This window comes from Conger conger, chromosome 14 (assembly GCF_963514075.1).
Source record: "Conger conger chromosome 14, fConCon1.1, whole genome shotgun sequence".
Lineage (NCBI taxonomy): Eukaryota > Metazoa > Chordata > Actinopteri > Anguilliformes > Congridae > Conger > Conger conger.
Window position 1 is genome coordinate 31,914,906 of NC_083773.1, and position 13,455 is coordinate 31,928,360.

The following is a 13,455-nucleotide window of genomic DNA, read 5'->3' on the forward strand; positions in this document are numbered from 1 at the left end:
GGGTACATTATGGGACCTTTAAACCAGCCGAAGATGGTCAAGTTGGTTTAAGCTGTGTTTTCAACACTTTTAGCCTATATAGATAGCTAGTCCTCCAATTGACCACCAGCTTACTCTACCAGCTTAACCAGCGTTGTCCAGCTAGAAATCAGCTTTGACCAGCCACAGACCAGCTATGTCCAGCTCGAAGCATTAAAAACACAGTTTTTAAACCATCTTAGAATCCCAGCTGGTCTTAGTTGGACCATCACCCACTAATGTTAAATTACTAAAATTGATGTCTGTTAACAAATGTGTTTTTCTTTCTGTTCTTTCTTTCTGATCATTAGTTCACACGCCTGCCCCCTTGTGGTTATTTGCTTTACCCCTCAATCCTTGGATGCTTTATGTGGAGTATGCATGTTTGTAAGGACTGCTTTCACCTGCCAGGCACCTCGGTTGAAACATTTGTTGGTTATATCCATTATCAATGAGATCTTAATCACGAATCACTTGTGTTATTACTGATGATTATGACAGAAAAAATCCCATTAATCTTCCATAATGTTTTGCCATACACACTATATTTCAATATACACCAAAATAAATATTTCTATATTATGACTTTAGTTTTTTTTGGTTATTAAGGAAAATTAGGTGCTATATCATTAAGTATGAGCTCATTTGTGCATTGCACCGGTTACTTGTCAAACTCAGTGGATGCAGTGAGAGTTTTCTTTCTTCTAGTGTTTGAATGTGATAAATAACTCAGTAGTTGGTAATCTACAGAGCCATTTGTCAAAATATAGTGTTTTACATATATATTCAAAAACCAATGCAGGCAAGTCAAAAATGCATTTTCATATAATATCACATGAAATGAAGATTACAAAAGATGTAAAAAAGAAAAAGAAAAAGAAAGTGCTTCTCTACATTTCCAACAATTTAATTTATTAAGCTGTCTGCGGAATTCTGTGGCTGCATACTTTTAAAGTTGAACTGTCTGGCATATGGGTAATATATAATTTTGTGAAAATATAATATCGTACTTTGTTTGGACAGAGAAGGCTGTAAATAATGATTCAATTATGAAATTATGATAAAAATAACTACTTAGGACTATTGTTCATTTTTATTTATTTTGTACATTTGACGAAATTAGGGTAGCAATAACACAAAATCTCACACCATCTCAAAATTTACATAAGGAATCCAAAAACCCAGATTCACCTGTGGCACCTGGTCTTACGTTTTAATGGCTTGTCATATGTCTTACCTGTATAATCATTCAGTATAATGGCTCCACATTAGCAGGGTACATTTACATTTACTTACATTTAGTGCTTGAGTGATGCATATAGTCTGTCTATATAATATTGTCAGCCAGGTCTAGCACTGCTGCTCATATTACTCAGGTGGACGCACTAATACTCTATCAAGTTCCAGTGGAAGAGAATATGCAAAACCAATGTAATGTAATATGATATAATAGACGCAAATCAGCACAGAACACACAAGAAGGGCCCCACAGTGAGGATAGCATTTATTCATTTGTTCAGCATTTGTTACATTTTACACTTTTAGCTGATCAACCAGTTGTTCACCAGCTGACCTGCCTATATGGTCAGCATGTCTATCAGTTCACCAGTTACTCTACTAGCTTAACCAGCATTGTCCAGCTAGAAACCACCTTTGACCAGCCATACATCTATTTCAGATGTCATGATCCCCTCCATCTTCTCCTAGCCCCAACCCCTGTAACACAATCAATGACCCCCGTCCAAATGGTCCTGCTGTCTGTTCCAGTCCTGCTGTGGCCTCTCCCAGTCCCTGGTGCAGTCAAAGGTGGAAGCAGACATTTTGCCATACATACATCTTAACTTAATTCTTTGGAAACCCTATGAAGCAGTTGTGGTTGCTATGCAAAAGTCTTTGCTGAAAGGTACCACAGCAACCCCTCAGATACAGCAGAGGTACATAAAAAGTCCCATCTCTGCTGAAAATTCCACTTTAAGCCTAAAATGGTCAAGCTGGTTTAAGCAACTTTTAGCTGATCAACCAGTAGTTCATCAGCTGACCAGCTTATATAGTCAGCTAGTCCACCAGTGGACCACCAGCTTACTCTGCCAGCTTAACCAGCTTCGACCAGCTTTGTCGAGGCACAAATCTATTTCATATATCATGATCCCCTTCACCTTCTCCTAGCCCCAATCCCTGCTCCACAGTCAATGACCCCCATCCAAATAACATTACTGGTCCTGTTGCAGCTGTCTGTCCCAGGCCTGCTGTGGCCTCTCCCAGTCCCTGGTGCAGTCAAAGGAGGAAGCACGGGGTCTGAAGGGGTTTGCGTACATTTTCGTAATTCTGGAGGAACCAGCCTTCATCTCATCAATACGGGTCTTCATCAGTGTTTGGGCAGGGGTTACAATGGGCTTGGTTTGACCCTGATAGAGTGAGAGAAAGGAGAGATGAGACTCCTGGAAGCCAGCCAGTGTCCACACATATGCATGCACACACGCACATGCACACACACACATACACACACACACATACACACAGTAATCTCTCCTCACACTGGCATGGGTCCTCCATGCAGGAATTGTTTTGTCCTGCTGGTCTGTCTCAGTGGATTGAAAACCCAGGTCTTTGATCATGTTGCTCCTTGACGGACTTTCTGGGGAGAGGCATTCTGTCTTTAAGCCTTTGAGAATATCACTGTAGTCACTGGGAGCACCATTCTCAGGAACAGGCACCATGAGGATAAGCGGCTTCTATGGAAAAAGATAGAGAATGGGGGCGGGGACAGATTATATGACATACAAATTTGGTACTTTGAGACACTCCAAGATGATGGCATGCACCCAACAGGAACACAGGTAGATGGAAATACCTTTGCCATTTTGCTGCCCTTCTCAGAACTGTGGACTGGACCAGTCACCTGAGGTCTCGACCATGCCCCAAGATCACTGTCTTTCTTGAGATTGAAGTGGCCATAACCATTTTCCACGTTTATTTGTTGATTGTATGGAGAGGACATTCTCTCCTCCAGTAAATGAGTTCCTGTTTTGGTAATGTTTGACCTGACAAACTGTTTCATTGCCTCAATTTCATAGATTTGTTGCCAGGATTGTGGTTTGCTAAGAATTCCTTCAGGCCTGGCTGTGTTCCTGAGAGTCAAAAGAAAGTAAGAGGTGAGAAGACAATTGGAATGGGAAACTGCTTATGGAAGCAAAATGACCTCCAGTCACACCACATCCAGACTACATTTTTAAATTCATTACTCACAGGTAATACTTCCTGTATTCATGTGTTTACAGTGACTTGTTTATGACATCATGATATGGTAATAATTTCAATTCTGAGCAGAAAAGATAGTTACCAGTGTAGGTTGTCACTGCCAGGGAAATAGCGGTCCTCAGTCATAAACAGATGGTTTCTGTTTAATCACAAAAACATTTGGAGTTTAAGGGCAATAATCATATGGAATTCTGCCACTGTGTAGCACTAGGCCTGACATAGAATGCATGAGTAGCACTTTCATTCCCAGATAGCAAGCAACTCCTGGGCGGATCTGCACTGACTGACTGACTGAAAGTCAGCACTGCCTTCGCTTGCTATCAGGGTTGCTGCCTGAAGCAGACACATTGGCCAAACAGCATTGTTATAGCGCCACCCCCTTCCTGATTTCCTCTACTGTTGAATGTTAGTCACACTGAGGTTTCAGATCTTTAGACAAAATGTAATATTAGAACAAGGGCACCTGAGGATGCAGAAAACATGAAATTTCATTTATTTAATGAAAAAATGTATCAAACACCGAAATCACCCCAGTGAAAAAATAATTGCCCCCTTAAGTTTGTTGGGTCGGTCGGTGCTTTTTGCATTCGTAACTTATTTTACTATTTTAAATCACTATGGTAACAGGATATACCATTTGAAAGCTTTAAAACTCACAATTTGTATAACCTATTTTAAGAAGCCATTGCTTTAGTGACAGCAACTCCTTATTTTGTAACCTGTGGGTGGCAAAACAAGTGTGGGGGGGACCTTGCCTTCTCTGCATTTTGGAAGGACCAGTGAACCAAAAACATGTAACTTTGACAAACTAGAATGTCCATTGTTAAATCCTCTGTGGGAATGATCATTGTTGTCCCTTTCACCATTGCATACTTCTAGAAAGGTACTTATGAATGCTATTAGCTACATTTTGTATAGGCTCTTTGGAACATGATGAGCTTGCATACAAGCTTCTCTCACCAGTATTGGCAAACTGGAAAATACAGTATAACTTCTTCTCAGTATAGAACAGGTTTTAGTATATCAAAAATTATTCAGTATTCATTATTCAATTATTTTCATTATTCAGTGTGCTTATAAATATGGAGTACGCCTGCTTTTGGAATAATAAATGGTATGACAAATTGTGGAATATGTTTGACTTATGCTGGGGGTTGGGTATTTGACAAAAACTTAAATCAATGGACCTCAATGAATATATTAGTATACAAGATGGTATGATTGTGATTGTTGCACTTATTCGTAATGATCTTCTCAGCCTGTTGCTGTCTGAGGAGGGTGCAAGGAGAGGGAGAGCCTGTTCTAGCCATCAACCCTTTGCTATTGGCCACCTGTTGGAAGCACTCTGTTCTATGATTATCCATAAATGTTGTTTATCTCATTTTAGTGTGGCAGGCTCCCGGGCTTTGTGGGTGGTGATATCGCCCTATTCCTAGAACTGCTTACAGCTTACTGTACTAACATGCTGGCACAGGCCCACTGCCCTACCTACCTGCTGGGCTCTTCATACGCTGGAGGGACACATTGTTGAAATTCCACTCTTCTTGCAGGATTCTCTTTCTCAATTTTGGTCCATCGTTCAAATAAAGGGGGTCGAGATAGCAACAGCCCCGCCAACTCTCCAGCTAGATTGAAAGGATCATCCGCGAATTGATCTTTCTTGATCACGCCAAGAGCCTCCCAGTCTATCGGGTCACTGGTGGGCGAGGGCCACATGTCGTCCTCCCCGAGGACATCGAGCGGGAGGGGTTTAGGAGTGTGGTTTGACTGCAGGAAGACATTCTCCACTCTCGACAGCGTGTTGTTCGCCCAGCAAGAATCAGGGATGGGTGCCGATGCCGCGTATAGGATCCGGAACTCCTTGTCAAAACAGTCCACCACCTGGCCGGTCATCACTGTCACCAGCTGCCGGTGCAGGTGGGTATCTGCCCAAGTGAGACTGGGGGAGGAGACAGACCGTGGTGAGGGAGTTGGTTCAAACTCCAAGGTCATATCAGTGTAACCACGCTGACACAAACACGGCTGCCTCACCTATAGCTGCCCACCATCACGGCATCCAGATCCACCAGGAGGAAGTTCTCCTTCAGTTCTCCCACCACCATTTTCCCATCCTGCGAGTAGAATGCCTTTCCCCCCAAGACTCGAACCTGTATGTTCTGTGAAACATAAAAGCATTTCTAGGCATTGGCCGGCTGTGGTTGAGCTTTATTCAATTTAGGTAATTATTTAGTATTTTGCTTATTTTAAATTAAATATGTTTGCGTTGGTTGGCTCAATTTGAACCTAAATATCTCACTCATTTCAAAGCCAATCTCAATGCCATTTCACAGCTCTACTACAATGGCAACAGACTGGCCAATTACAGATTTTGGTATAAGTATGCTGTGGTATTTCTGTGTTATGGATACCCATAATAAATTAGCATAAAAGATTAAGACTTTAATAACTGGCTTTAAATCCAACGCATCCCAACACAAGACCACTCATTCAGAAATATATGTGCTTTTTCTCATTTTATGACTGAACATTTTATTACATTTGAATTAGAAAAAAAAAATTTCAGCATTTTTTTTTACATGGGGAGACACAATGCTAACATGACTGAGGCTAATCTACAGCCAGCTCTAGCAACACAAAAAAATGGCAATGACAGTGTCGAGGCCTTCAGCAAATGTAAACATTTCACTTAAAACAAATTTTTTGTGATTAATATTAGTTATTTATTTACTTATTTTATCCTATTTTCATTAGTGTTATACATACCACTTTATTAGGTAGAATATTACCTTTATTAGGTCATATTTTTCAATGAAATCTCAATGTAATAAATGTGATCTAAGTAACTTTTTTTTTTTAATATATTTTTTAGGCCTTTTTCAGCTTTATTGGACAGTATATAGTATAGAGAGACAGGAAGAATGGGAGCGAGAGAGAGGGGAAGACATGCGTCAAATGTCAGACGGTCGGATTCGAACCGCCGATGTCGCGGCCGCCGATGTCGCGGCTCGCAATGAGCATGCGGTCAGTGCTCTACAGGCTGCGCCACCGAGACACCTGATCTAAGTGACTTTGATCAAGGAATGATTGTAGGTGCCAGACAGGGTGGTTTGAGTATCTCAGAAATTGCTGATCTCCTGGGATCTTCACACACAACAATCTCTAGAGGTTGCATAGAATAGTGCTAAAAACTAAAAACAGCCAGTGAGCAGCAGTTCTGTGAGCAAAAACACACTGTTAATGAGAGAGGTCAAAGGAGAAGGGCCAGACTGGTCGAAGCTGACAGGAAGGTGACTGTAACACAAATAACCATGCATTACAACAGTGGCATGCAGAAGAGTATCTCTGAACACACAATGCGTTAAACCTCTAAGTGGATAGGCTACAGAAGCAATACGTCTAATAAATACCTAATAAAGTGCTCATTGATTGTATGTTTCTTCTGTGAGGTTATGTAAAGTTAGAACATTTGTGTACCAGCATTGTTTGAGATCATTCACCTTAAAATTAGGTTTTAAGGTGAGACTAAGAAGAGTGAACATTCACAAATTATTAAATTTATTATTAATGATCAGCTGTTTCATATCCTGACATAGTTCACCAATCAGCAGGACAGAAGAATATCATGTGATACACTGAACCGGACAAAAATGGTCACAGTCACAGCATGAAATAATCAGAAGATAATAATTTTTGCAGACATGTTGACATTGAATGCAGAACAACCTGTTTTAAAGATGACTCTGTCCCTTCATGCATTTTTTTTGGCAGGCAAACAAAATATGACTTTAAAATATGAATAGTTGGAGTGTCAGACATAGAGCTTTGAGCTGGGAGTGTCTGGTTTCTCCTGAAACCGTGTCCCATGTGTATGTGATACAGGGCACAGTTTTCAAGAATTAAAGGACTTGCACACTTGCTTTATGCTCCAAAAAAAACCAAAACAATTATTGCTGTTTAATTAGCCATGCAATCTGTTGACATTTTGACCTCATATGTCTTCATCTGTATACATTATTCTAAAAAAGAAAGAAAATAAATTAAATCTAACACCAAATGAACCTTCAGTCATTGTATGCAAATAATTATAATGCCAATTACTTAGTGTGATGACTTCATTTCAGTTCATGTTCATTTGTCCCATTACCTTTGCTCCCCTAAAAAGGGGGAATAAGTATGCAAGGGCTTCAACTTAAAGCTGGTAGTGTTCTCCTTAACCAAAACGCCTCATTGTTTTATTTCAAATCCAATGAGCTAGAGTACAGAGCCAAAATTTTGTTACTGTCCCAGTACATATTTAACTGTACATTAGCAGAAGATTTAATGAATGTTATTTGGGAATTAGGTGCAGTGATATCAAACTATAACAGAGAAAAATGGGGATCATGGCATTAGATCAAGTTGATTTTCACAGTAATGGTGCTAAAACTTTCAAGTGGAAACATTTGCATTGAAATTTAAATACACAATCCAGTGTCACTGTCCTTGAATGTGCATATGAACTGGGACTCTGCAGCGAGTCTTTGTAAATGAAATATTTTACATTTCTTTTCAAAACAAAAGCTGTTTCATATGGTATCTCAAACTAAAGGTGTGTCAGTCTGTATCTACGTGTGTGTATGTGTGTGTGTGTGTGTGTGAAGAGGGTGTTTCTCACCAGGGGTGTGTTGAATACACAATACAGTTGCGAAAAATGTTCTATGGGAGAAGTGATGAGGAACTAAACTGAAACATGAAAAAGGTTTGATGGCATCAAGCATTCTGATCATCTGTGTGCCACTCCTGAAATAATTATAATAATATTATCAACTGGCTCCATATCCATCTCCTTCGAAGAACCGACAATTTGTTTTTAACCCCTGTAGGGCAGTGGTTCCCAAACTTGTTTCTGGGCCCGCCCTGTGTATTCTGGTTTTTGCTCCAACCACAGTTGCAATCCCAGAATTTTAACAAGCAGTTAATTTGGCTTCATGTTTAGAGGGATTGTCTAAACCACATTATGTCAGAAATAGCTATGCATGTCACCTTCCTGTCAGCTTCGACCAGTCTGGCCCATGTCCTCTGACCTCATAAACAACAAGTTTCTGCCAGCAGAACCGCTGCTCACTGGATGTTTTTTGTTTTTTGCATGAAATCCCAGGAGATTAGCGGTTTTTGAGATACTCAAACCACCCTGTCTGGCACCAGCAATGATTCCATTCCTAGTCACTTAGATCACATTTCTTCCCCATTCTGACATTTGGTCTGAAAAACAGCTGAACCTTTTGACCACGTCTGTATGCTTTAATGCATTTAGTTGCTGTGACATGATTGGCTCATTAAATATTGACATTAACAAGCTGGTGTACAGGTCTACCTAATAAAGTGGTCACAGAGTGTCCTCAGAACAACAGGGGTCAGCATAGTAGATTATATGGTTTTTTAAATTAAGACCAGAGACTCATGTCCCCGACAGCACTGGTTCCTAAACTCGGTCCTGGAAGCCATCTGTTTATACTGGTTTTCATTCCAATCATAATTGCAATCTCGTAATTTTAACAAGCAGTTAATTTGGCTTAATTAGGTGCTTCATGTTTAGAGGAGGTATGTCAGATATAGCTATGCATGCCATGAAGAATAAAACCCACAAGTTAATATTGCACTTTTTTTTGTGCTATTTTGCAAACAACTGCATAAAAATAAGTAAATTGTTAAATTAACACCTGACTACTAAAACTAACCATCAGGAAGATAATGAAAAAAATCTAAAGAAAAAAATGACAGAGCCAAACCTGGTTTGTATCATTATTAATGAACTAAAACAATAACCAAAATATTTTGATTGAGCATATTGATATTGATTAACCACAATCTTTTCTCATCTGAGCAAAGATGTATGTATGTTTATGTAATTGTTTGCAATACAGCACAATATGAACTTGAATACTTGGGAATGTTCATACTTCATGACAGTAATACAAATAACAACAGTGGTATGCAGAAGAGCACCTCTGAACACACAACACATCAAACCTCTAAGTGGATAGGCTGCAGCAGCAGAAGACTTTATAAGTCTAAAAAAGTCTAATAAATACCTAATAAAGTGCTCACTGAGTGTACAAATAAAAAAGAAATATTTTAGAAAATATTTTTGCTGCAAAATGTTTTTGTAATCCACGCCACTTGGATTCTGTCAAAAATATCTTTATATTTACAGATGTATACTATTATACAACATATATTTATGTAGCAGGATGAGGAATTCTTCTTCAATTATAGCCTTTTCTTTAGCACACCGGCATGTTCAGACACACCTGAATTTAATAAGCAAAGGAGCAGCCAACATGTTGACACACACAGCACACATACTGCACACCGTCTCTCATCTATAATCTCCTTGTGGATGGGGTGGGTCTCATACCTGATGCATTAGTCTTGGGGAGGTGAAGCCGTCCTGGACGGATCTCTTGTTCAGGACCACATACACTGCAACGCCCCGAGATGCAGCAGCGTGCAGGTCGCCGATCACGGCGCTGTCTGTCAGTTTGTCCGTCACCACGGCAACCAGCTGGTCAACGTGCACAGAGACAGTTCTGACAACCGCTATCCTCCCATTCGAGAACACATTTGGCATTTGACCAGGGCGACGTACAGCTGATTAGATTAAGCAGGAGACAATCCTCCCCTGGAGCAATGCAGGGTTAAGGGCCTTGCTCAAGGGCCCAAAGACTGTGCGGATCTTATTGTGGCTACACCGGGGATTGAACCACCGACCTTGCGGGTCCCAGTCATTTACCTTAACCACTACGCTACAGGCCGCCCAACACGCATCATCTTACACCTCTGTGTGTGAGGCACTAGGAAACGATCACCAGGACCTACAAATCTGAAACTGTTATTCCTTTATTAATCAGCAATATAAAGCATGAATAATAAATTCTAATCTATCAGTGCATAACATACATACAAATACAATAGTAGTATCATACCATTTTCACATTTGTTTCAAACTATTTTTTTTCCCCCTGAATTTTAGAAGCAATATCTAGAGTTCACAGAGTTAAAGCAGTAAAAGAGGCCGACACACACACACACACACACACACACACACACACACACACACACACAGAATCCGGCGGCTCACATGCTCAGCATCACAAACAGTATAAGAGATGCCTTGCACTCCAGGCACACACAGTGTGGCAGTAATGAAGCCCTGTGGAGGGGAAGGGCAGTCCTACCGTGTGGGCTCCCTGGATCATCCTCCTCACCACCTCCCGTATGGGCGGGGCCCCCGGCAAAGGGGGGTTGGTGTAGACCAGAGTGTTCCCAGTGTCCGGCCAGCAATGTCTCTCCGGCCAGCCCAGCTTCAGGCTGGGGAGGGGAGAGTCCGTGCGCGTCGGGAAATAGGTGGAGGCGGAATGCTCCTGGCCGGCCTCCTCCTGTTCCCCCCCGGGCGACGTCTGGGAGTCCTGCGCCCAGAGGCAGATCTGGGCAGCCTCCTCCGGGGAGAGGAAGTCCCCTAGCCGCTCCTGCTTCAGCTTCGCATGCAAGGCCCCAGGCCCCTCGATCAGGAGGCCCTCCAGGACCCTCCTCTCCCGCTCGCAGTGCAGGAATTCCGGGTTGGACTCATGGACGGGGCTGAACACCACGTCCTCGTTCAGGCTCTGCTCCTGAGAGTTCGACATGACGGCGGTCCCGCGGGAGGCGACCGGGAGAACGAGATCTACGACACCAGGGCAGGATCCGGCAGGATCATCACCCAAACGCAGGGTTTACAACACAGATCCTCTCCTCGCGCAAGTCCGGTGTTCATTCAGACCAGGCCTGCATCTCTTCACTCCAGGGGTTGTCTCACAGGTTCGCAGGGGAGGAATCGACGGTCTTCTTCTGCAGAGCGATCTTGCTGTCACTGTTGCAAAGAATTCCCGTGTTCAGGACCAACGGAAAGCCCCTGGCACCTGCACACACCAGCGATTAAAGCTGCAACCTGCTCAAAACTGAGCAGAAACCCCAAAAACCCGAAATATTTTTCAACCACGCTACAGCAGAGACAGGAGTACACGCTGTTCAGGGGGGAATGAGAGGAAGAGAGACAAAGACGAGGAAAAGCAGAAGACTGAGGGTGAAAGAAAAAGTGGAGACAAAGAAACCCTGACTGTGAACTTATCCTTTGGCATCAATGGAGAATAAAAGTGAAAAGAAGCAGTCATTTCCAATCCTCACCTGGACGTCTCGCCTCACGGCTCTCTGGAGCTCATAAGTCTGTCATCACCCAGGTTACTGTCACTCATATCTCTCTCTTCACTCCTCCCCCTCTCCTCCCTCTGCCCCAGTCACGCTGTTTGCTGGTTCTTTCTGATTTGCTTGTTCAGTTGAACTTATGCAACGCTCTTTTCTTACATCTGTGTGCACTCTGTGCATACCGTCTCCCCCCTCACAAGACCTCAACTGCTCACCATGCAAAGGCACAAAACAAAGCCTGCCACTCACGCCCTCCTCTCCTGTGTCCCCCGTGGGTTTTTGAAACTAATACATTTTAAGGTGTTCCCTGCACTGTGCGCCGGCCCCATCTGCCTTTGCTGGTTCACTGATTTACTGCGCTTTCATCGGCTTGCTTTCACTTGAGGCTTCCTTATCGGGGGCCGCCCTCCTACCCGTCAGTCCAGATCGACGGGTATGGAGGCTGGGTCTGAGCTCCAGGCTGGAGGCCTGCGGGCGCGCCCTCGACGTGCGCACACCTGCCCCGCTTCGCCTCGCTTTCCCCTGCAGATCCCAACACACCCCTCACCCGGGATGAAGCCAGCGGGACCGACTGAACCCAGCGGGCCTGAGAGACAGCAGGAGGCAGGAGGCTGGAAACGGCGGCTGAAGTGGCAGGCTGCTCTCCCCCCGTGCTGCGTGAGGCTCTCCCGTCGAGTTGTTTGTCGCGCCAGGCACCGCCACCACGCCCGCGGCGGCCGTGCCCGGCTGCCAGGGCGGCGGTCACGTGCGCAGGTTTCACACGTTCAGGGCTCGACTGAGGCTCATTATTCTTTCACTGGGTGGAGGAATGCCACACCGCATACATACTGTGCATACACGCATGCATAGATTAAAAGTGCAGACAGTCTAAGTCAGGGACACATAGAGTATGCATTTGACTGGAGGCCCACGCACGCACGCACACACGCACACGCACACACACACTCACTATTAGTTTGGCCGCTGGTTAAACTGTAATCTACAGTACACAGCATAGACTACTGTTCTCTCTATTTACCCTTCCAGTCAGTATCAGGGGCGGGGGGGAAATAGGTGTTTAAAAAGTATTTAAAACTGTTTAGTAAGTTCTAAGGAAAGAGATGACACATAAGTACCCACATGGTGTATCAAGTAACAGGTGCTTTCTACTTTAAGCGTTAACAATTGCGAGCAGTTCTTTTAAGAAACAGGCTGTTTTAGAATGAATCTAATGCTTAGTTAACATATCAAAGCAACAATCAATCAACCAGTCATCAATATCAATATCAATATCAATCAAGAATAAATAAAACAATATTATTCATCGTATCATCATTAAGTATGGTAAATATTTGCTTCTTCTGCATTGGTGGAAAATAACTTAAAATGACTACAGACAAGGTAGAGTTGTGTGGAATGGTCAAAAGGCTCCTGGCGCCCCCTTCTGGCAAATTCACTGAGGTACAGCTGTAGCATGATCTCACAGGAGGTCTGATATAGCCACACCAGTTCCCTTTTGCTCTCACTGTCATTCTGTCTCTCTCGCTTTTCCTACCTCGCCCTCTTATTCTCTAATTCTCCTACTTCACTGCCTTTGCCCTCGACTAATATCTGATTGCTTTGAGAGTGTGATCCTCATAGTATCAATAATAAATAAAATAATATTACTCATCGTATCATCATTAAGTATGGTGCGACATGGCTCAGGCAGTAAGAGCAGTCGTCTGGCAATTGGAGGGTTGCCGGTTCGATCCCCCGCCCGGGCTGTGTCGAAGTGTCCCTGAGCAAGACACCTAACCCCCCCAAATGCTCCTGACGAGCTGGTTGGCTCCTTGCATGGCAGCCAATCGCTGTCGGTGTGTGAGTGTGTGTATGAATGGGTGAATGAGAAGCATCAATTATACAGCGCTTTGGATAAAGGCGCTATATAAATGCCTACCATTCACCATAGTAGATCCTCAGGATCATTGCTGATCACTT

At 43.1% G+C, this 13,455-nt stretch overlaps 1 protein-coding gene across 2 annotated transcripts; it reads right to left on the reverse strand.

The window, feature by feature from the left end:
• Window positions 1–1,501: 1,501 nt before the first annotated feature.
• On the reverse strand, window positions 1,502–11,831 carry fam83e (family with sequence similarity 83 member E). 2 transcript variants are annotated; one of them, XM_061220345.1, is made up of 9 exons: window positions 11,479–11,831; window positions 10,494–11,164; window positions 9,674–9,820; window positions 5,308–5,432; window positions 4,769–5,215; window positions 3,359–3,415; window positions 2,870–3,146; window positions 2,553–2,750; window positions 1,502–2,423 (listed from the first exon to the last, which is right to left on the reverse strand). In XM_061220345.1, the coding sequence occupies exons 2-9, from the start codon at window positions 10,938–10,940 to the stop codon at window positions 2,229–2,231; spliced, it is 1,893 nt and encodes a 630-aa protein (XP_061076329.1). In that variant the 5' UTR covers window positions 10,941–11,164; window positions 11,479–11,831; the 3' UTR covers window positions 1,502–2,228. The 2 variants fall into 2 exon arrangements, with proteins under 2 accessions (XP_061076329.1, XP_061076328.1); XM_061220344.1 differs by having other exon boundaries at window positions 10,494–11,213.
• Window positions 11,832–13,455: the final 1,624 nt, after the last annotated feature.